Below are 24,272 nucleotides of genomic sequence, written 5' to 3'. Positions count from 1 at the left end.
CCACAAATGATTCATTGAACTAATGATGGCTAGGTAGCTTTGAGGGTTCTGCTGTCTTCAAGTGTGTGCTGGAAGGACATTAAAGTAGAATTCCAAAAAATTCCTTATGGTGTGTCCCACAGAATTGCATATCAAATACTTCAGCTTTGCTTCTGAAGTAGAGCTGAAATGACATGTGATTCTCTTGACTCTGAACTGTGCAAAATTACAAACCTTATAAATCTTCCTGGCAAGTGTTTAAGTTGGAGTACAAGCATTTTCTTATCCTTCCTGTGGTTTTAAGCACATCTGAGAAGGTGAATTAGTGAAAAGCTGAGGAAGTGGGAAGGCATTATAACCAGGTGTGGAGCAGTGCTGTGATGGTAAATAATGCTCACGTTGGCTAAATGCAGATCACACTTTGATAACCTTTTTTTATTTCAGAGCTAGAGCTTTTCTGCTTTTTAAGAAAAGAAAAAAAACCCCACCTCCACCTGCCTGCTGTGAGCTGCAAAGCACACAGAGCCCTGTGTTCCAGGGGGACTTAATTCTGACAAATATTCAGACACTGAATAGCTGACATGGCAGGCTCAGGGCTGGGAAGTCCAACACCACTGGATTTGCTGTGGTAACCTGTGTGTTGCTAAAACTAATCTCTGCCTCCTGCTTTAATGCTAAAATAGTTGGGAGGATTTTCCCTGGATTCTTCCAGAGTTACTGCAGGTCATAAAGCAAGGGAGCAAGCTGGGAAAGCCAGGTGAAAACACCATGTACAGCCTTTTACAGGGGTCAGGGCTGATCCTGATTTGAAAGGAATTCATGGAATATTCTCCCCGACAGAATCAGGAGGAGGGCAGCAGTCTGAGAACAGAGGTGAGGGCTCTGTCTTGCTGTGTGTATAAAACCTCTCTGGTAGGTGGGGTGCCCCACTGAAGGCTGAGGAATTGCTGCTGGAATCCTAGCCAGTGTTGAAAGTCCTGTGTGATACATCTCCTGGAGAAACAGTGAGTGCTTTTCAGCTCAGCAGGCCTCTGGGAGAGCCCCGAGTGCTGATTTGCTTTTGGCAAATTTGGGCTTTTTAAGTAATTTATGTACATTTCAACTTTGCTGTACAGGAAGTTTTCCCAGCCTCCTTACACTGGTTTTACCATTGCATTTACACTGCAGGCCAAAGTGAGTTTCTGGGTTTTTATTCTTTCCCCTCTTCGCTCCTTTTGGGATTAGAAATGTTCTCTTGACCCTGTGCGATGCTTTTGCACTTTACATGGGTTGTGTGGAAAGCCATGAGGAATGGGTGCCTTGCTGAAGTTCAGCTGATGCTTTGACACCTTTGCAAGTTGATTGAACATGTCCAAGTGCCTGCTGGGAGCAAGAATTCCTGGCCAGCTTTGCTGAAAGGGGCAAAGCAGGAGAGTGAGAGGAGGCACATGTGGGACAAAGAGAGGACAAACCTCCCGTTCTGCCAGCAGTGAGCCATTAGATCATCTCAGCTGCTGCTGGCATGATGGGCTCCACGTGATAAGAAAGGGCTTTGCTGTTGCCCTGTTAATGCCCTGAGCTTCACAAGTGATCCTTGGAGCCAGAGCTGGTGGGTATGAGAGACAGAGAAATGCTGCTTGCCTGGGTTCTCATCCAGCCTGGATATACTAACAGTATTATTTTTTTCCCAGGGTCATCAGATTCTTGTAAGAGAATAATAAAGTGGTTGAGATGGAAGAGGAGTCAGAACTCTCTGTGCTTTTTTTTTTTTTATGTGACCCTGAACAAATAATTATGAAATTCCATGGATACTTGAGGTAGTCCTGTTCTCCTTGTGGTTCCATGCACAGGCCAGACCTTATGTTAACAACTGTGCACTTCTCTCTCTTGTTAATTTATTACCTCTTCTTACCTGCCCCCCATCTCTGCAGTAGTTTTTTTTAATGATACCAGATTATTAGACAAAAAAAACAGTGACTGGCTTTGTCACTGCAGTTTCTCGGGCCTGGAGGGAAGCAGAGGGTGGTGTGTGGAGCAGTTTAAGCCCTGAAGTGTCCCATGCAGTGTTAGTTTGCCTGCCCTGTCCTGCTCTCGTGGTGGGCACATCCCTGTTGCTGCAGGGAGCTGACCTGGAGGAACCTGCCCAGATGTGGAACTGAGTTCTGGTTTGGGCAGCTTCCCCTTGGTTCAGTTCTCTGCCCCTCAGCATGAGACTGCACAGAACACGTTGTGTGGCACGGGAACAAGTGTCTGGATGCTGAAGGTGGTGGTGAAAGGTTGGTACCTTGGTGGTGAGGGAACTAAAGCACCAAGACAGTTTCAGTCCTGTAAACCTCTGGAGACTTGGTAGACTGTAGAGTTCTGGGATCATCTGATGAACAGGCAAAGTATGAGCAAGGCTGCTGATGAAAATCCCTTCTTCTGTAGCAGTCTGACTTGTTTATGGCCTGTGGTAAATCTGGAGGGGTTCCCAGAAAGTCCTTGAGTGGGAACACTGGATACATTACACAACTGCAGATAGTTCTTCCAAGTGATGAAAACTGAGTGCTTTTCTTGAGTGGGAAAGGAGACCCCTGGCTTTTGAGAGGAGCTGGGCATTGCTGAGCAGGGATGGTCTGGCTGCTCTGTGGAATCCCAGGGAGCTGCTTCTGTGGCTCTGCAGGCACGAGGGATGGAACCTGCTGGTAGGTTCTGCTCTTCACCTCTCTCCTAAAGCTTTCCTGCTCAGCCTTTCTGGGTGCCTTTGGGATAGCTGGCTGTTTGGAACCTGTGATATCTTTACCTCCAGCAGTGTTTTTAAATACAAGCTGCTACTCAGGACTTCTTCTGAGGGAGAATTAGTGGCTCTCTTCTCCTGGTTTGTAGTAACTTATCTTCAGGGTAGAAGGGAGCACTAATTTCTTTCCTGTGGGTCAGTGCAGAGTTGCTACAGAGCAGTTGCTTTTACTCAAATGCAACTTAGACTGGCAATTAAAGCAAATGATAACAAGGCCTGCAATGTAATTTCACTGCTCCATTAACTCTCTTGGGAATTGCAAAGGACTGGGACAAGTGTAATCAGAGTAACTCGTGTCACAAACCCCCCAGAAGGAGCTGTTGAACCTGCTCTACTGCTCTGCTGAGCACTGATCCAGATCTGCCAGCTCAGGCTGCGTGTGCTGAATTCAGAGCTGCTGGAAAAGTTAAATACCCTTTTTAATGGTACAGCTCTGCTTTGTCAGAGCTCACCTACATCAGTGCTCTCCTGAAAAATAACTTTTTTGAGCAGGATATCTCATTTAGATGCCTGGTGTAGTGTCTGAGATCTTCAGTCCTGTGTTGCTGTTAGACTGGCAACTGTTTGAGGACACAGCAGTGAAAATTATCTCTGCTCATCTGCACATTTTGCTTATTTTCTCTATGAAAGCAGATCCTGCACTATCAGCTTGCAAACAGACTGGCCTTTTTGAAGTTATGTGACTCATGAGGCTGCCAAAGCACTTGGAGTGCTTTTTAGCACTTGTATTTTGATTTTTAAGCTGGGCTTTTTGAAATGGCTGTTTGGCTGCCCAGCATTTCCCCTGGGGGATAAGACCTTCCTCGGGATGAAGATTTCTTGATGCTTTTATAGGAAGAGCAAAAGAGCTGCAACTTGCCTGCAATGAGAAGTGGCCACTCCTTAGCATTTCACCTAAAGAGGGAAATGAAAGAATTCTGGATTATTTGCAGCTACTTTATTCCTTATTTGCAGCACTGGGGACTGGCAGCATTTGGCCCGTGCCAGTGATAGCTGAGCTGCAACACAGTGGGGTTTTTGTTTGGTGTGTTCCAGCATCTCCAGCAAAAAATGATATGAGACACATGGCAGGTTACACTTGATAGAGATTTACAAACTCCCTCAAAATTATATTTCCTGCTTGTCCCAGAGCAGCTGCAAGGCCTTTGAGGAATTCTAGAGCCTGTTTGAGTTGTCTTCATAGCTGCTGGTCTCCTGGCTAAAGCTAATTAGCTGTGGTCAGGAGAGGTTAATTAACTGCTGCCTCTGGAGAGTTCTGAGGAGGGCTGGATAATGCAATATTACTGACAATGTAGTGGGCAAACTGCAAGGTTTGTTTTCGGGATCCAAGTCCCTCTGTCATCATGAGCTCACACTGAAGCACGTGAATGATAAAATTGTCCGTGTAACTGGAATTTTGTTCCCCAGCAGCCAGGCTGAAGGGACAGGAGGGAGGAGGAGAGCACTGGCTATTCTGGGGATTCCAAAAGACACCCCACTTAAAGCAGGCCCACAGTGAGTGTGCAACCCCAAAGGAGGTTGCCTTCTTTTTTAGGTGCAATGTGGGCTCTTCTTTGGTTGTAAGGGATTTAAAACCAATCCTGTCAATAATGATGGGGGAGCATGCACAGTAGTTGATTGGTTTGTGTACTCCTGAAGTTAATTAAAGGAGAGAAGACACATACAGCTCTAGAATCATTTTTACAGGGAGTGCAATGCACATTCAAAGCCTTTTCTTAAGGAGTGTTTCAGTTGCTCATAAAAACAACCGGAGAAACTGCCCAGTTTAGATGAAAAAATAATGTTCAAGGTCCATGTGGCTTCTTTTAAGAGAGGCTTAATCTTTCTGTTGACATTCTTGATACCAGTCCCTAAGAAAATAAGACCATGTAGTCCCACAGTTAAGCAGCTTAGAAGGTTTTTTGTTGGCTGTTTTTTTGTTTTTAATTTTGTAATTCCTCTGTATACTAGAGGTACCTGGGCATCTCATCTCAGGCTCTGTTTTTAGCATAACTCATAAATAGGCTTTGCAGGAACGAATCCATCCGTGATTTTTAGTCTGTCATGTGAACAGAAATTTAATTTTCCTCATATTTTCAGGAAGGAAATGAATTAATGATATTAAGTGATATAAAGTGTCACACTGTGATTCCAAAACAGATTATGGCCTTTCAGCTCTTGTTAAAAGCCTTTTAGGACAAGCTGCAAGCAGGAAAGTTGTCTTTTGGTTTCAGAAGCATTTAAATTCTGCTTCTGATCAATCCACTTTTAGGGTGGATTCAGATTTACAAATGAATAGGCTTTTGGGGGAAAAAAAAAGAGTGTGGTGTGAGATGCACTAAACCAGTCGTTTGAGGCTTGTAGGTGGTTTGTGGTGATGCAGAAAGGATGAGGAGTCAGCATCCCTGTGGCAGGTGGGTGAGAGATTGGCTGGGAAAATGTGACACTGAAGGATTTTGGGGAGAATTTCCTGTATCTGAGGGGGCAGCTTGCTGAGTGCTGCATTCATGGGAGATGGTCACATCAGGAACCACAGCTGGGCAAGGATTGAAGAGTGACAGTCCTACAGGATGGCTTTGTTAACTATAGTTAAATTTAAGAGGTTAATAATGTGAACTGTTTGTCCAGGGTTAAGGGTGTGGTGTGCTTTGAAGCTGAGGACTTTAGCCACAGCTCTTACAGCTGCTTGGCACTTGGAGGGAGGGAGAGATTGATTCAATCTGATTATTTTCATTCAAGGTACGGTATTGTAGCAAAGTAACTTAGTGTTGGAGTTGGACGAAATCACTTAAACTAAAGATTTTAGTGATGAATTTTAGTGTATTCAGTCCAAGAGAAAAGGACTCTTATCCAAGCAAATGGTAGCTGAGAGACATCTCTGAGTTCCCTGTCCCCTTCGTTTTCCCTGAAAATCTTGGTACGTCCTTGTGATGCACTTCAGCCTCAGGTTGTTAGAGCAGCTTCCAGGATCACTGTGAAATAAGGAGGCTTTGTCCAGCCAGTTCCTTACAGCTCTGCATGAGGAGGTTCTTTATGTTGGAGCTCTTTGTCCAGTAATTCTTGTTGCAAATAGCTGAGGCTGGGAAATGTTTCCAGCGGGGTGACGGGGAACATCTGGGTGATGCTGCTGCTGTGCTTGGAGCTGGGAGTGTCACAGATTTGACCCTGCCTGAATAGTTGGTTTAGACACGTGGAATAAAAATGATGTAAAGGACACGAGTGAGAGTAGCTTGTCTTGAGTATCAGTGTTGCCTAATCCCAGCTGGTAGGTGCTCATTGTTTGGCTGCATCCTTGCTGTTCACACCAGGAGGTGGTGGGCTTTCTTGTGACAACAGTGCTCTGGGATCGTTAAAATGTTTTGATACAAAGCAGCGAAGGGGTTCAATTTCAATCTGAGGAAGTTCTTTGACTATTTAGGGTTTTTTTTCCCCTCGTTTTCAGCGCCGGCTGCGTCACCTGCGGAACATCGCTGCCCGCAACATCATCAACAGGAACGGGTACCGCCTCCTGGACACCTACTTCACCCTGCACCTCTGTGACACCACCAAGATATACAAAGGTAACCCAGGCTGCCCTCAAGCCTCCCTGCCAGTTCATCTTTGAGTTCTTATGGCAGGAATTCTCTCGCTTTTTCCCCACCTTGCCAACCTGCTGCCGTTATTTACATCGCCTTTATAGCTCTGCAGAGGAGCTCTTTGGTTCCCTCAGCTTCCCCAAAGCCCTCAGTGTGAGCAGCCAGGCGAGCAGAACAGGTGACAGGCTTGGCAGAGTCTCTGAAACCAGCCCGGTTTTGTCTTTGCTCTCCCCGCACTGATAATTTAAGGAGTTGGGAACTTCCAAGGGCACAGAAAAGTTAAAGCTTTCAGAGCCCTGGTCGCCTGTTGTGGGGGAGGGTGTTCCACTCGTGCACAGCAGTTATTTTACAGAGCAGACACCAAGTTTTCCAGGAATAGCATAGTCATGGAGCATCCTGGCATCTGTTGTGCTCTGGGTCACTGTGTGTGAGTGTCACACCTCGTGTCTCTCCGTGCTTTGCTTCCCACTGCAGTGTGTAGTTCTTCATTGTTGGTAGAAATGCATTTTTATGCTCCTTTTGATATGATCAATAGTAGTTGGAGGTGAATTCTGGTTTTCTCCTAGTTTTTTTTTTTCAGCTGGCACAGTTGAACCTTGTTTGTTTCCCAGAGTTGCTGTTTTAGCAGGATAAGAACACACAACTTGAGCTTGGACTTGTGGTGGTTGGTTGACCCTGTGACTAATAACTGTTTGTAGGGGCTGTTCTGCACTCCGTGAAATCTTTATCCTTGGCCTCCAGTGGGATGTTGTACAAAATCTGTATTCCAGCCTCTAGAGCTGTCTGCCTAAAGACTTTAAGCTCTCACTTTGGCTGGGAAAGCCAAGGTCCATGTGTCAGCATTTGCTTATTCCCATTTAAATCCAGGGTTGTTGGCACCTGTGTCAGATAACTTGGCAGTTCCCTCTCCAGGCTTCTGGAATTCTCTCTTCGGGAAAGCTCTGCAATTACTTTATCTGAGCTGAGCTGTCCCAGGAGGATGTTGTGTGACAAACCAGTCACTTGGCAAATGTCATCCAAATATTGTTAAGTACTGGGGCATGTTCCTTCCCCAGAAACCAAAGCAGATCTTGAGAATTATCATGGGGATGAAGATGAAATGCTAAATTTAAATAATGACTTGTAATAAATTACTCCTTCACACTTAATTTAGTCAAAAGCATGACTGCATTTCAAAGTCTTTCTCCTGAATCTGTTACTAATAAACCAGACCCACTAGCATTTGCCTTTCGTGAGTGTTACTTTTTTTAGCTCTTTCTATTTCAAGTACTAAGATTTGTGTCAGTGTTTAAGCTAATCTAAAGGTATTTTTTTTTTTACTCCTCTTTCTTTAGAATTTTATAAGAGTGAGGTGATCAAGAATTCTCTGGTAAGTTATTTTAACATGGAAAAGCTTTCTTTTAAAAATTATTTATTTAGTGCCAGCATATAGATTTCTCTGCTGAATATCATAACTCTTTCATGTGTCTCTCCACTCTTCAGTTCTAGGAGCATCATGTTGTTCTCCCCCTTTTCATGAGGTTAGAACAGGGAGTTACTGAGTAGTAGAAATGCTGATTTCTTTGAGCATCTGTGTGTTGTGTAGGAGAACAGTAAGAAACATATACCTGGATATATATAAACATGTGTATTCACTGAAGAGCTAATAGCTGTAAGAAACTAAACTTTGTAAACATCTTAGGTTTTCTAAATCTTCAAGTTTAGATCAGTGAAGGGGCCAGAACTGAACACTTTATTACAGTGAACAAAGTTCAACAAGTTCTGTAAACTTAATTATTGGGGGATAGATCAGCATTTAACTTTTGCAGTATAAGCTGTACCCTGGTTTTCAGAAGCTGAATTGTAAATGGGAAAGGAATGTTACCTCCACTGTGAAATGTCCTGATTTGGCTGAACTGAATTAGTAAATTCTGCAGTAAAATCTTCAGTGTTTTGTGCTGGAAGGAAGCAGGGCCCACCCTCTGTTTCTGATGTAGCTTTTAACCCAGGCATTCTCTCCAGAGAAGGAAGCAGCAGAGCTTGTTGGCCTCAGCTCTGTGTGACCCTTGAAATCGCTGCTGTTCCTCATTCTTAAGATTTTTTTAAAAATCTGTCATACGGACTTTGCTACTTTTCTGAATTATCAATTTTTGGGCTACTTTCAGCTTGTTTAAATGTATCTATCCATCTTTGACTACTCAGAATCCAACCTGGAGGAGCCTGGACTTCGGGTTGATGCCTGATCGTCTGGATACCTCTGTGTCCTGTTTCGTTGTGAGGATCTGGGGTGGCAAGAAGGAGCATTTCCAGCTTTTGATTGAATGGAAGGTCAATCTCGATGGCCTGAAGTACTTGGGCCAGCAGGTAAATGGAAAAACAGTTTTTTCTCAGCTTTTTACTTAAGGGATCAAAGCATCTGGATGAATTCATGTATAGAATGCTAAGAAAGGAAATGGATGTGTTTGAAGGACGTGTTTTAAAGTTTGATTGCAGATATTCAGGTCAGTTTTACCTCAGAGCTTACTGGAGTTGAATTCATTTTTTTCCCCGAGGTTTTGTGTGCCTGCAGAATTGCAGGTGATGAAAAGCTGCAGTTTGTGTTTGTTTGCTGTGGAAAGCTGTAGTGAGCTGGCTGTGAACTGGTTTGTTTCCTTCCCTTCCTACAGATCCATGCCAGAAACCCAAACGAGATTATTTTTGGTCTTCACGATGGTTATTACGGAGCTTCATTTGAACAGAAGGTGAGGGTGTCTTGTATTTGTTCTGGCTTGTTGGTGCTGGTGACAAGCTGAAATTCAGCTTGTAAGCTTGATTTTTCACACTTGGATGCTCAGAACATTAAAATGCTTCGTTTTGAGAAAAAATACTTCTCTGACGTGACAGATAAGAAGTATCATCTTGCCTGGGTTGCAGGGCTGTCTGAGATCTCTTGAAAAGACTTAGTGTAGCATTTTAAGTCCAAAAAAATCCCTGGTTACTAAAAATAGGCATTGACTGTGTTCCTTGAGGCAGACATATTGCAAATGATGTAGCTGTTAAGGCTCCTTTATGTGGCAAATATCAAACCACATTAAATTTTGGTTATTGGTCCGAACCCTGGAGTTTGTAGCTCCTTAAGGGGAAGCTGTTTGTTTGCTCTGTTTCAACTGTTTCACCCCAAGCTGTTTTCCCAGAGGACTCACTGTAGTATTTGTGCCTGTCCAGCCAATATTGTCACTGATTATTACCTCACTGAAGATGAAAAAGTTTAAATTTGCCTGTTGTAAGCAGTGCCTCTGACAGGGTTTTTTTTTAATCCCAAATTGCTGGAGGCATTACTGTGGTATGGATAGTTTGTATAAGGAGTCCCTGGCTGGGGGCAAGTGCCTCCTTGGCACACAGCCTATGCCTATTATTTTTTTAATTATTTTTTTTAATCAGCTAGATCCTGGCACCTAATTATTACGGGTCATTATTTAGGTGTGACCATGTTTTTGGTGGAAGGGAATGTCTGCTGTGTGGCCTGTGGTTAGCACAGTTGTGAGGAGATGTTAACAGGTAACTGCATTTCAACACCACCTGCATGAAAGCTGCCTGTTGAGGCAGGAAGGAATGTGCAGACAGGGATTGTGGGGCTGGAGTCCCCCTCCATCCCTGTTGGAAGGCTGGCTGATCACAGGGATAGCTGGGGCTGCCTCAGGCACTCAAATAAAGACCTGTTTTCCTGGAATCCATAAACTTTCTGACAGTGCTGCCAGGTGGTTTTGACCTGCTTAGAATTCACTTTATCATCTGAAGGAACCGTTCTGAGTTCCTGGAATTCTCTAGGAATGTGTGGGCCCGTGCCTGACATGGAAAAGCTCCACAGCTGCCCCTTGCAGCAGGAGGAATTGCTGCTGGGCTGTTCCCATTCTGATCCCTGCTGTGCAGAACTGGTACTTTGGGCTCTTAAGAATGACGCTGATTTTTGTAACTTCCAGAAACTTGTTCACATCACTCCAAACTCAGATGGCTTTGACCTTTCCAACGTGTCTCTCTGGCACGTTCCTGACTGGGCTCTCAGGGTGGCAGCTCTGTTAAACTGCATCCTTCAGTGTTCCTGGGCAGAAGATTTGGACAGCTGTGGGTTAAAAAGTGCAGGAAAAAACCACACTCTGTGTCTAGAACAGAGATAAAGTTGATAGGTCTTTTACACCTTTATAGGCAAGTGGTGTTATTGCCACCTTGAGTTGTTTCTACCCATCGGACATAAAATTATGAAGACATTTAAAATACATTGAATGCCAGATCATTTGTTCAACCAAAAGTGCATGCTTTTGGTCAAGGTGGAAAATTTTTTGATTCTTAAATGACTGTTCTTTCCTTGCCTTAAGGATCACTCAGGTACCCTGAAGAACAGTCTCCTCCAGGTGGATCAGAACTGTGTCCGTAACTCTTACGACGTCTTCTCTTTGCTTAGGTAAGGCTTTTGGTAACACTCTGTGTAGCTACTGTAACTTCTTTAATTGGATGTGGAAGGAGCCTTTCTGAATATTAAAAACCCCCCTGTTCTGGTGTGGAATGTGCAAAGGAGATCCTGAGGTCAGGCCAGTTTGCTGCTGGTGTGAAGGAGATGGGCCTTGGTGTCCGTGCATTCCCTGGTGGTCACTGGGCTTCTGCCACAGGGATGTTTGAGAGCTCCGAGCAAGGGCTGGCTGTGGAGCTGGACAGGCCTTGGGAATGTCAAAATCATGGAGCTTTTCTGTTGGAAAGCTTCTGTGGAAAGCCCCTGCTCTGTCCTCCTCAACAGCATTAGAATTTATTTAAATAAATGAGAACAGACCCAGTTACTCCAGCACGTGTGGCATAAGAAAGCTTACTGTGGTTTTTACTTTTGGGTGGTTACTTAGATGTCTCTGGTTGTAAAAAAAACCATGAAATGCTAATGAAAACATAAGCAAGATGTCCTTTTTCACATCTGCTTTAATTATAATAGCTTAAGAATGTTAGTTATGGAGAAATATAATGGAGGTCCACCACTGTCAGTAGGTTGAGGGATCTGTATGTAAAAGGCATTTTACAAGGCAGGTTCTGCAGGAACAGCACTTCCTATGAAGGAAACCCTCGAAAGAGAAATGTTTAACATGCTTCCAAAAGTCCTTGGAAAAATGCAGTTGACTTTTTTAATCCAAGTTGAATCCATTCCGTAGCGCTGACAGTAGGTGTCAGTGTTGCCTGTCTGAAGAGAGGGGTAGGAAAAGTTAACTCGAGGTTGCTTGTTCAGAAGTCCTTATTTTATAAGCTCTCTTAGAGTGTAAATGTGCTGTTCCTTGATTCTGTAAAGCATATTTAAACTGAGACTGTGTCTGTTCCTGTGCCTTTAGTGGGAAACAACCCCCGGGGGGTGTCAGGAAGTTCTGCTTTCGTTCCAGCACAGTCCATTAGCAGAGGACTCTTGTACCACCAAACATAAAGTCTTTGTTACATAGAAAGAAGCAAACGTGTGCAGCTCACCCTGATTGCTTTATTCATGGTGTTTTTCACATTTCTTGTGCACTTCCATGGAGTATGAACATACTCCATTAAAAACAGGTTCTGCCCCAACCCTTCGCTCCCGGGAAAACTTCCCAGTGAGAGTTTGTGTGGCTGATCTCTGTATCAAAACTGCTCTGGGGGGGAAGAAGTGATGGCATTGTTTTCCTCAGAAGCTAAAACTTGTGAACAGGCCTTCATGGAAAGCATGTGCTCAGCTCCAATTGTGTTGGTTTAAAAACATTAATCAGCAATGACAGTGTGTGTGAGCAGTAGAACTTTTTTTGTCTGTTGGATCAAAGTAGCTCCTGTGTGCTCAGGTGCTGCCTTACAGGGATGTACAAGTTAATTAAACAGGAGGAAAAGTTTAGCTACAAAGCTCAACTTTACACCAGCAAGTTCTGGGCACCTTTGCAACCTTCCTGTTCCGGGGCAGGGACAAGATCCTCAGGTGAACATGAGGTTGCTCATAAGTTGTTTGTGGCACGTGGAAGGGACTGATGTTCTTCCAGCCATTGGCTTTCAAAGGGCTCACTAACAAAAACTGGAAAAGCTCAAATTTTGAGGTTTTTTGTTCCTTGTCAGATTTCCTGAAGAGAGGTCACCGAAAGACTTTCTAAATATTATGTTGCTGGTAGTAATGGGTTGTGCAGTAATATGTTTCACCTTTCACACAGCGCTCAGGAAGGGCCAAATCCATCTGAGCTCATGTGCTGGACGTGTCTCCATAATCAAGTTCTCAGCATGTTTGCAGCACTAATGGGAATAGGTTTATATTTAGTGTTCTCTTGGTTTTTTTAGCCTTTCTTTTCTTTAAGCTTTGAAAAACAGACCTTTCAGTATTAAGTGGTGTTGGGAAGATGAGATGTCACTACAGAAAGGGCTTAAAATCCCATATATTAAAATTTTGCTTCAGTTTTAAATACAAAAACTAATATAGTGTATTCTGCAGCTTTTCTTGATGATACTTAGAGAGCAGTTGGCCTGTGCAAGTATGTGAGTGCCTGAAATCCTCCCAAATCCTGCCTGGAGACAAAAAGTGCTCTAAGGACTAGTGAAGATCTGCCCCTTTGAAGTTCGGCTTCATATGGTTTTATCTCTCCAGTCAGAGCTGCTCTCTCTGTGGTTTAACCATCCCTTCAGCACATGGCATGGCATGTTTGGGGTGTTCACCCAGCCAGTTAGGCCAGATTGAAAACATTTTGCTTGTATTTTTGTTCAAAAAATAGTAATCATCTGCTCTTGGGGCAATTTGAGTGCTGGCTGGGTAGAAGAGCAGCTCCAGGCAGCTGCTGTGATATTGCTGGTATCTAATCTGGCTGAATTTGATTTAAATAATATTTCTAGGTGTTAATCTGTCGTAGGGCAGGGTAGGGTTCAAGTGACAGGCTTTGCTCTGGGGTTTACCATTTGTAATACAACTGCTCATGTAAAGAAGAGTGTTTGTCTTATCACTGAAGAGAGATTATTTAAGAACACAAATGTAGGTATCGTTTGTCTGGGCTCTGAAATGTTAATGTTCATAAAATCACCTTCAAGTGAGCAAGGCTGAAACATGGGGACATGATAGAAAGTCAGCTTTTGTTTAGCTGTGCTTATCTTAGGGAAGATGCTTTTAAACAGCTGTGTTGCTTGTGTTTAAATTCCTCCAACTTTATTAGAACTCTTACAAGTGAATCTCTGAAACTGGAAATGGAGACATGGAAATAGAGCTGCTTTTTGCTGCCCTGTCCCTCGTGGCATTTTGGGAGATGCAGAGAGAGAAGGGGAGGCAGAGAGAGTTGGTTAAATTTTAAAGTGTGAACTGACATCTCTTGTTTTTAGCTTTTCCCTTTGCTGTCCTTTCCTCAGAGAAGGGCCCCAACTCATAACCACGAGCAACCCCTTTCTCAGTGGTGCAGTTATGGGTGTCCCTGCTGTGGGCAGTGCCACATCCTGAGGAGATCCTGTGGATGTGCCAGGAAAGGTGGTCACCAGGAGCCCGATGCTCTTGCAGTGCCTTGCCCCAGCTTTTCCTGTACCTTGGCAATAAAATTGCTGGCTCATGTTGCAGACTTTCAGATTTTGTGTTGCTGCTGCTGCTGCCACGCCCCTGTCCCAGCCAACGTGGAAATACAAGTGTGGGATGGGTGGTAGGATTCCTCTTACCTGCCCTGTGCTCTGAAATCACTCAGTTCCTCTGCCAGAACATCACTGTGCTGGTGATCAGTGTGGTTGGTTCTTTGTGATGGGCAGCTTTGATGTTTCTGAACAGGAAACATTTGCACCTGCAAGCCTTGGCCCTTTGTCCTGCAGAGGCAGCCGAGGCCAGGCAGGGCATCCCTTGGCTTTGGGCAGGCAAACCCAGGATGGATGAAAAGGAGCTGCAGTCAGACCTCTCCAGTGCCTCTGGGCCTCATTAATTAGCACTGAGATAGATGAACATCACTAGGAGTGTCATCCCTCTTGGCCTGGAAACCACGTGGGGTGGAACTGTGGGGTGGTGGCTTCCTGGAGAGCAGCAAAGAAGGTGGAAATTGGGATCAGAAATTTTTTTTTTTTTGAGATGTTCCTTAGGGATTTTAATCGTTGGCATCAGGCTTTTGGACAGACGTGTTCCCAGGGGTTCTCCATGTGTGGTGCTGAGCTGTTTGGGGGCTGAGGCTGCTCAGTCAGCACAGGGGTCCGTTTCCAAGCCTGGCTGTTGCCAGGAGCTGCAGTGGAGAGTGATGTGGGTCATGGCCAGGGGAAACAGCCCGTGAAGAGTCAGAGAGGGGGAGTCCTTTGTGTGCTCACTGCAGGGCTCAGCCTGCTGCTGCTCTGATCTTCAGATGCCATGTGGAACAAACCACCCCTGCAGGGGCAGGTTTTTGGTGTGAGCAGGGCAGGCATGTTGTCAGCTCTTGGCCAAATTTGAGCTCAGAGCACTTCTAAAAGAGAAAATACGCAAAGCTGTGGAGAACTTCAAAAATAGCTTTATTCTACCTCTCTGTGACAGTGTGTAAAAGATGGTGCTAATGAAGCAAAGTTCAATTAGATGAGAAGTCAGAACACAGTCCTGCACCTTTTCCTGGCTCTGTTAGAACTGGTGAAAAACAGACCCTGTCAGAGAATCATCGAACAGTTTGGGTTGGGAGGGACTCTTAAAGACCTTCTCATGCTATGGGCAGGGACACCTTCCACTGTCCCAGGTTGCTCCAAGCCCTGCCCAGCCTGGCCTTGGACACTTCCAGGGATGGGCAGGGAATGCACCAATGTCTGAGGAGCTGCAGAACCCTCCTGTGAGCCTTCTGACCATCCCTGGCAGGTGGGACATCTCTCTTCTCTACTGCAGCTGCAGGATTCTGGTTCTCCTGGAAGTAAGTTTAGATTGGAGTTTGGGGGTGGCTTCCAGGAAAAGTGCAGCAGTTGCAGCTTTCAAACATGAGTCACCTGAATGTTGGCTGGTGTTCCTCCTCCTCCTCCTCCCTCCATGGGTAAGGCCTGTGTGCTGTTGTCACAGGCACCTTCTCACTTGGGTGGCCTGTGACTGGAGGAACACAATCAACTGTTTCCCTTCTTGGGTGGAGCCTGTAACCCATTCAACCTGAATTTGTGCATCTTCCTTTTCCTTGTGCAGTGAACTCCAGCCTTAGTCTTGCTCACTGTCTGAGGGAGAATTGAAGCTTCTATTCAGGTTTGTTGGCCAAAGGCAATTGGATTGTGCTGGTGTCACTGTCCTGGCAGGAGTTATCATGACGTGTTTATGCACTTGGGAAATCTGATTTGCACCTAATTAACCTTTCTGCTAAGCACAGTGTCTGGAGTGTGATCCTGTCTGCCCTGACAGCAAGGTTTCTGTAATCACAAACTGAGACAGAACAAAAAGAAACTTCCTCTGTTACTTGCCACGAATACATTTGTTCTTTGAATAAAAAAATCAACCCATAAATCCATCCCAGCACTGGAGTTAATCTGTGAATTGGAATAAGAGGACTAGAGACATCTCAGGTTTTGTGGCTCCATTTCTGGAAAAACTGTTGGAGCTTCCCAGTAAGAGTCTTCTGTTCCCTTCGTGCCCTGGGAGTATTGAAGGTGATCCATATCCTACCTGCTTCCCTTAAATACTCCTCACACTGCAGGCCAGCACCTGCCCTGCTGCCAATGTGATAGACGTGTTTTTTCCCTTTCTTCTCCTTTTCCAAATGGCTCAAAACATCCACTCCTGCAGTGCAACAAATCCACATGGACTTGGTTGTTCAAAAGCTTAATTGGAGTCTTGCACATGCAAGGCTCAAATGGAGACTCACATGTCAGCAAAGGACTCACATGTGACTCACAGGTAAGACTCAGAACAGTTTGGAAGAGTGCTGGAAAGTTATCTGTGCTGTCCTGGGTGACTTTCTGACAGCACTGGCTCTTGGAGAGGTTTAATGTCATAAATGAGTAAGTCAGACTTGCATTTTATTCTTTTCTTACTCCCTCCTGTCTTCTCTTGCCCTACATCTGCTTTTGACAAATTGTAGGTATAGGTTTCTGAGGAAATTGGAAAGGGAGTATATGATTATAAATTAGAAAAATTTTTCTTGTGGGAAAGCAGATGTAGCAAATGATGGTTTAAGGGGTTATGTAAAAAATACTTTATAGCTGGCTGGCACTCTCCACAATCCAATTTCTGGGTTGATATTAAGTAGTGTGCATTCCAGGTTTTATATTTAATGGGAAGGCCTTAGCTTATTTTTTCTTTAATAATAGGTTTGGGTACTTTACTTCCAGGATCCTACGTCTCACTTCTTGCCAGAATTGTTCCATTCTATTTTCTAAATCCCTGGTAGTAATTCTCAGTTTAAATTTAGTCTCGCTGTAAACTAAGGTTGTTCTGGCAAATGAGACCAGAGGCATTTATTTCTCTTGTGAGAAGTAGCTGTAGTATGTGACTGCTGTAATTAATTGATGTATTTATGGCTTAAGGGTCCTGTACATGAAAAATCCAGATGTGGCTGATAGAAGCAAACAGATATTTGGAGTGGATGATAGAACTGCAAAATCATGTATCAGATGTCTAATAAAGCCGAGGCTCTTTCATTAATGTAAATACAAGCATATGTGAGCTTAATAGGCACAAGTCTCACTGCACTCCAGCCTTCAGGTTGTTACAGATTGCAGCCAGCAAGGAACTTGCTCTATAAACCACTAAATCACTGCTAATGCACGACCAGGAGGGACCAGGACACTGCAGCCTGTCTGAAAGGGCTTCAGCTGAACCTTCCAAGTGAGTGCAGGCTGAGAGACAGTAAATGTGTTGTTACAGCACATTCCTGGGCTGTAGAGTCAGGTTCTGTTGGGCCAGTGCACTGTGCAGGCCTGGCAGGTCAGGAAAACTGATTGATCTTCTTGATTCTTGTGGCAAAGAAATTCTGTCATGGGAAGAAGTCTAAAACTTCCCCTCAGGGCAGTACCCAGATTGAACTGACTGGCAGAACGTTGTATGCTGGAATTGTTTCAGCTCTTCCAGCCAAGGGAGAAAGGGGCCTGTGGGCTTAGCTTTTTTTTTTTAATTGTATTTTATGGGGAAGCAGGGAAGCAATTGGATGTCAGACTTGAAAAGCCTTGAAGAAAGAACCCAAATAGCCTGTATTTCAGGAACTTGTGATGTAGCAAGTGAAGAGGAGAGATGTTGAAGTTGTTCCTAGACCAAGTAGGGATGCAGCTTTTGTTGGGCTCAGCTCACAGTATGGCTTATGTTTTTAATCTGTCTCGCTGTCTCCTAGACTTCCAAAGGAAGGGAGGGTGTTTTGTTTCCTCTCCCTTTCCCCCCTCTCAGAGAGCAGGTGATATGAGGCTGGAAGTGGAACAGCAGCCCCGTGGATCCCCACCTCGGGTCCATCGGAGGGCTCAGGAATTTTAATGTCAGCTCTGCTTTCCGGTTTTTCCCAGGCAGCAGCGTGGAACTGGCTGAGGTTGGACAACTGGACAGCAGCTCAGGGGGCCCCAGGCAGTAAATCTGTCCCACTTCCCCTTCCAGTTGCTGTGCTGCTGGCTGACAATGGCTGGGAGCTCTGCAGACACGGGCTGACGACACTGTTGGCTGAACCGTCCCTTCACAAGGGCTGCAGTTTCTGCTGGAGCTGCCTTGGCTCTCCCAGCCCCAGAGGAAATTTGGTAGCAGGCCAGTGGCCTCTTGAAGCCCTCAGTTAGCTTCTTAAGTGCTGTGGATGTGATAATTTTAATAAAATATATTGAAAAATGAAGTCTTGAACGACGTAGGAAGAATCCTGCCGTGGCTGGTAGCGCGGGGGTTGTGCCATCGGTGGGCTCAGCCTTGGCACTTCCTGAGCCAGGCTGGACTGTGCCCAAAGCACAGCTTTGGGCTGGAGCACTGGACCTGCCTTCAGCCTAGAAATGGGAACAAGGTGCAGTCAATTAGGGTTGGAGTTTCTCTCCATTCGTTCTCTATAAATTTTAATCCAGATTTATGGTGGCAGCTTGCTGATCTCCATCCACTGCTGCAATCATAATTGCTTCCACCAAGGGCTGTCTTGTGCATGCAGAAATGATGGACAAAATTTCCATGCTGGCATCCCTATGGCTTAGTTTGTGTTCCCCTTGTTGGATGACCACAGATTTCCACGTGGGGACTGTTTTTGGCTGGGAAAGGGAGATTTCTGTTCGTAGTTGCTGCTTTTGTGACATGGAGTCCCTGAAATTTTTTATCTTGGAAGACTTAACTTTGGATGTGGTCGTGTTCCTCCTGTTACCATTTGAAAGTTCTTGGAACAGCAGTGAACATCCTGGGATTGAGTGAGGCAGTGTCAGAAAATGCTCTGCCTTGCAGTGGAAATGGCACTGTTTGGCATCGAGGCAGCCAAGTTTCACTGCTGGGGTTTTACAGTGCAAGAAATGGCTGGATGATGTTTGGCTTAAAAAGAAATCCAGTTCTTATTAAGAGCAGACTTGATTGCAGAGCAGTTTTTGTAGGTTGGGGTATATCTTTAGCTATCAATTCACCCAGCTGAAGCAGTATTCCACAATATGGATTGTTCTGAGGAGTCAGCCTGAATGGATGTTTGTTCCTTACACTTGGGCAAGGGGGGAAGACCTTAGTTACTACAAAATTTGTGGGTTGTTAATGAGGATTGATCAAACCACTGCAAGGAGCTCACATGGCAAATGACCTTCCCAACAATTTATCAGGTACCTAAATCACAGGACACTGAGAGTTGAAACACTCTTTCAGTGAGTAAAACACCTCCCAGCAGTCAGGATTTGCTGCCTCAGTGTCGGGATGTGAAAACTTGTAAAACTTTCTCTTAATCACATGACAGACTAAATGGGGAAAGTTCTCCCAGAGTAAATTGAGATGGAGAGGAAAGGGAGGTGTCACTCAGTTATTACTCTTTGCCTGAAAGTTTTAGCTTTGGGTAAGGCTTTCTTGGTAAGAAAACGTCCTGGACTTTTGGGAAGGGGCAGGCTGGGAAGTGTGGGATGGAAGGCTCAGCCCCTGCTGCAGGACGTGCCACAGCTGTAACTTCTCTTCTCTCCCTGCAGGCTCCACAGAGCCCAGTGTGCAATCAAACAGACTCAGGTAACTGTGCAGAGGATAGGGAGGGAGATTGAGAAGAAGCTGAGATGCACATCCACACGGAACGAGCTGGTACGTTGCATTTATTACAACCTCATTCTGGGGGCTCTCTGAAGCATCTTGATCCTAAGCTCGGCTTTTTTCAACACTTGAACTTAAAATCTTTCTTCAGACCTGTCATTTCAAATGGGAACTCACCTGAGGGCTGTGTGATGTAATGACTGTGAGTTGTATGTGGTGCTCAGCTGGATTGATAGACTCTTTAGCCTATTTTTGCCTTTTTTTATATGCTATAAAAGCATAAACATTGCACAGTTCACGGAAGAGGCTTTTCAGGAAAAACAAACTTGTAATGATTTAGATCAATCTTGACAGGAACCTGTGGTGGATTCAGGGTGAGGTGAGTCTCCTGGCTGTACCTTGCTGCACCCCAACTCCCTTTGGATGAACAGAATTCCTGCAAAAGCTGTCACTCAAGTGACATGCTCGTTTTAAGCAGGAATTGCACTGGATCTTGCAATAGCTTTTGACAGTTTGTTTTGCCTGCCCTCTTCCCCTCTCCAGAAGAGTCTGTTGGCACTGGTTTCTGCTTTCTGCCCAGCAGAGCTGGGCTCAGCTCAGAGGAGGGGGGTTGACAGAAAAGAGGTGGCCCGTGGTGACTTCCCTGCATTGGTGCTCCCTGGCCCATGTCTGTGTGTGGGACACGGATGAGTTGCTCTCCTTCCAAAGCAGAAAACCAGCAGAGTCTTTGGGAATCTGTGAACTCAGCTTTCAGTCTGGCAGGCACTAACCTTGTCCTGTTTATTCCTTCCCTCCTATACCCTTTTTTGTGGAGCTGCTTCCATGCAGAAAAACTTCTTTTTTTTTTAACCTGTGTTTCTCCCAACAGAAGAAGGAGAGTGAATGTTTACAGCTGAAGATCCTGGTGCTACGGAATGAACTGGAGAGGCAGAAGAAGGCCCTTGGTCAAGAAGTAGCCTTGTTGCACAAGCAAAAAAGTAGTTTGAGTGACAGAGGTGAGTGTAGGAACCTCAGCCTGGTTTATGGTGCCCCAAATGGCATGGTTTCTGTTTCATTTTTATTTATTGGCTGTGTTTTTTCTTTATCTGAAATCTGCAGGCAGGTATAATTTCTTCACCATCCGTGTTACACAGTTTTGGGCAGCAGTTTGTGGTGTCTTGTCTCTAAATAACTTCTTACTGTGACACCTCTCTAAAGTGATCTTAATTAACATTTTAGGAGAAAATCAGAAGAACTGCACTGTAATACAGTAAACAGTGGCTTTGTGATGTCAGGGGGGAAGTTACTGTTCCTGTGATTAGGATTCCATCTCAAGTGTTAGGAGAAAAAAGATCCCTCTTAATAGCCTGCTGTGTAAGTGAAAGGTGAAATGCTCAGTCATCCTGGTATTTTCCTGTACTGGGAAGTTGTCCTGCAGTAAAATGCTGCCCCTTTGGAGCTCACCAAGGCCAAGCTACACAAATGCTTGATCTCGTTGCAGGATTTTTTTTGTTGTTTTTTTTAGTGCCTATTTGAGTCTCAAGTAATGAGTCACTACTAAAATGAGGTTTTTTTGCCATGTACTTCATCCTGGCTGTGCAAGGGTTGAGGTGCCATAATTCATTCCTGCCCTGCTTGGCCATGAGGGGAACAGGTATGAAAGGCAGCTGAAGTTTGGTTGTGTTTGGATGGTGATCCCACTGTGCTGGCATTCCCTACTTTGGGAGCATGACATGGAAAATGGGAAGAGTCAGTGGAGGATTGTTGCCAGCATTTGTGTCAGTATCTACTTTTTAAAACTTCTGATAACTGAGAAAATACCTGATACTATTTTTTTCCCCCTGATTCTTCTTGTTTAGAAAATGCATTTGGGACTGAATACGAGAAACTTGGAGAGCACAACGAATCCCTGGGTGAATTAAGGAAGGAATGCACTGCCAAGAGGTAAAAGGGCTTATTCTGCAATTGGAAAAGAAACACAAGCTTGAGAGTAGGCCACTGGAAATGGGACTTCTGGCACCAAATCCTTCCTCCTGTGGCCCCAAAACTTCTGTTAAAACATCTCTGCTACAACTTGCAGATATCTAAAGGGAGGATTACCAGTGGCAAGTCTAGAAGGGAAGAAAACAAGATGCTTGGTTGCCTGTGTGGGCTCTGATGGGACTTTTAGGTCTGTTTTAGTGCAACAGCTCTGTAATACCTAATTCTAAGTCAAAAAACCTCTGAAATGTGAGGTATGTGTGAAAACAACAACTTCTGTCTGCTGTGGTGCTATGCTGGGTGGAGTTACCCAGCTTTTGGGGAGGGCAGGGGATACCTGGGCAGCTGCAGGAGGGATAGAAGAGCTTCTCACCCTTATTTAAGGCTTTTGAGGGAACTAATGAGTTGGGGATCTCTTTCCCCCAGGGAACAGCTCTTGAAGACAAATGCCCAGCAGACCATTCGATGCAAGCAGCTGCTGTCAGAGCTGTCCTACATCTACCCCATTGACCTGGTATGTGTGCAGCAGCCTAAAAATCTGCCTGAGCTGGAATGAACTTGGGTTTATTACAGTGCAGGCAAATATCCTCTTTTATTCATGATGAAATTTGCTCTTTGCTCAGCCTGTTTGTTCCAGCTTCTTCTTACATTTGCTCCTTGGATTGCAGACTTCCCAGGGAGGGGACTCCCCTGCAATGGTAGAATAGCTGTAGCTCTAATTTAATGGATATTTGTTGTTTGCAATGGTGTAAAGTAACCCTGACAGTGGGTGAGCTGAACTCTAACAGAGTGCACAGACACAGATGTCAAAATGTTGAGCTCCAAAACCTTTTATGTAGTGATTTAAAATGAAGCTCTTCCTTCTTTAAAAAAGTTGCATATATTTTCTGAGTTTTGTGAAATGTGGATTAAAATACTGTGTCAAAGTCACTCTGAGTTTAACTGGATATTTAGGTTTTGATTTTGTTTTTTTTTTTCATAGCTTTGTTGTCATTGGATTTTATGTAGGTTTTGGTTTTCTGGATGTTATTGTTCCATTCTCACTTTCCACTGTTGATTTTAAACTTACAGAATGATCAGAAGGATTACTTTGTTTGTGGAGTCAAGCTTCCTAATTCTGAAGACTTTCAAGGTAGCTGAATATTCTTAATGTAGCTGTTACAGTTAACAGTGCTTCTAAATTTCATGGAATTAAGTAAACTGATAATAATGGCTTGGGATCCAAATTTTTGACCAGAAAGACCTAGACTAGAAGAAAACTTAGGAATTATTTATCCCTTCTCCCTTGCTACTGCAAAGGAGGTTTCTGTTGGCTCTTGGAAAAGCACCTCTGTGTTCTGAGACTCCAAACCTGGAGTTACCCAGAGGAACTGGAGCAAAAACCTCCCTCAGTTGTCTAACTTTTTAAAGCCACCCCATAGTAACTAACTTGTACTGACAATATGTATATCAGATGCAGACTAGTGCAGGAATAATCTTTAAAACAAATTAATTTGTCAACAGGACAAACCCCAGCCTGTTTCTTTGTTTTCCTGGTTACACTGAGTGTTGTAATGAACTCAGTTGGGTAATTCTTGAGGAGTCACTGGTGTGCATCTTCTGGCCCATTCTCAGTTTCCTGGTATTAATTCCTTACAAAAGAATTGCTAATTCTTTATCCAAGGCTCTGGAAGTACTGTATTGTGATGAAGAAGTACCAAGCATTCAGCTTATTGAAACATGCAGTTAAATTTGAAACCTGGCATGGATCTTATCTCACTCAGTAGGTAATATTTCTTTAAAAATCAGGCATCTGAAGGATCAAAAAAGATTGATTCCCTAAAAAACCAGTCCTCTTTGGTTGACTTCATGGGATTCCCTTGTGCATCAGGAGGGGTGACTCTTGTGGTGTTTGTATCCCCTACAAAGAATTAAAATCAGTGAAAAGGGAAAGGACAAGCCCCTGACATGGCTAAAGGATGTCATTTGAATCAGCAGACCCGGGTGTGTTCCCAGCAGGTGAAGCTCCAAGGTTGACACCTGAAATGTCCAATTGAAAAGGATCCTTTCAAACAAGGGGTTAACCCAAGTTTTTGCTGTTCCTGGCTGCAGAGCAGAGCTCCTGCCCTGGGGAGGGTGTCTCTCCAAGTGACCTCACTGGTGGCTGGAGTTGTGCAGCCTTCCCCTGACCCTGGCAGTCCACCCACACAAAGGCACAAAGCTTAAGGCTTGACTTTTGTCTTGGGAACCTTGTTCCACTTTTCCCACCCCTCCTTGGCCCTCCCCCAGCCAGGCAGTTCAGCTGTGGACGTGTAAAACTGGCAGGAGAACGAGCCAGGACCAGCTTTCCACGAGAGCCAAACACAGGGAGTGCAAAGCTCTCCAAAGTGATTTAAGTGTTCCTGAGTTCTGGTTTCTGAGGGCTGTGTTAGCTGTGGTGCTCTGTGAGCAGCAGGGCTGAGCCCCAGCATTCCCTGGATCCCACAGTGGAATCTCTTTGTCCTTGCAGCCAAGGATGATGGGAGCATCGCCGTCGCCCTGGGCTACACTGCTCACCTGGTTTCCATGATCTCCTTCTTCCTGCAAGTGCCACTCAGGTATCCCATCATCCACAAGGGCTCCCGCTCCACCATCAAGGACAACATCAACGACAAACTCACCGAGAAGGAGCGAGAGTGAGTATGTTGGGAAGGCACTCATGGGCTTCCCTCAAAACAAAAAGTCAACACCAAAAAAAACCCCCCACCCTGAACAGGTTTGGATGCTCTGAAGTGACACACAATCTGTCTCTCCTTCAAAACAACAAATCAGCACCAAAACAACCCTCACCTTGAACAGTTCTGGATCCTCTGAAGTGACAGGGAATTTGAAGGCACAGTTTCCAGCACTCGTTGGAGTTTCTCGTGTTGGAATTCTGGGATCCAACAGAGTAGTTTGGCCTTGTTGTTCTCGCTCTGTTGGCACACACATGCCTCTGATTTGGCTTCCAGTAATGCTAGAAACACTTAAATAGTGT

The 24,272-nt window shown here is 44.7% G+C and overlaps 1 protein-coding gene across 1 annotated transcript in view; it reads left to right on the top strand.

Annotated features, from left to right (window-relative positions):
* The window catches only part of UVRAG (UV radiation resistance associated), a 60,104-nt gene that overhangs the window by 5,574 nt on the left and 30,258 nt on the right, over positions 1–24,272 (top strand). The window contains exons 2-12 of the mRNA XM_027699813.1: positions 6,156–6,273; positions 7,623–7,657; positions 8,470–8,631; positions 8,934–9,008; positions 10,620–10,705; positions 19,264–19,369; positions 20,187–20,313; positions 21,157–21,241; positions 21,704–21,791; positions 22,349–22,409; positions 23,766–23,931. Coding sequence (XP_027555614.1) covers positions 6,156–6,273; positions 7,623–7,657; positions 8,470–8,631; positions 8,934–9,008; positions 10,620–10,705; positions 19,264–19,369; positions 20,187–20,313; positions 21,157–21,241; positions 21,704–21,791; positions 22,349–22,409; positions 23,766–23,931 — 1,109 coding nt within the window. The remainder of the gene's footprint in view (positions 1–6,155; positions 6,274–7,622; positions 7,658–8,469; positions 8,632–8,933; positions 9,009–10,619; positions 10,706–19,263; positions 19,370–20,186; positions 20,314–21,156; positions 21,242–21,703; positions 21,792–22,348; positions 22,410–23,765; positions 23,932–24,272) is intronic.

The sequence above is a fragment of the Neopelma chrysocephalum genome, unplaced genomic scaffold (genome assembly GCF_003984885.1).
Source record: "Neopelma chrysocephalum unplaced genomic scaffold, ASM398488v2 Primary Assembly neopelma1_141, whole genome shotgun sequence".
Classification (NCBI taxonomy): Eukaryota; Metazoa; Chordata; class Aves; order Passeriformes; family Pipridae; genus Neopelma; species Neopelma chrysocephalum.
The sequence above is the reverse complement of the archived record's forward strand: the minus strand, read 5'-3'. Positions and strand labels throughout refer to the sequence as shown.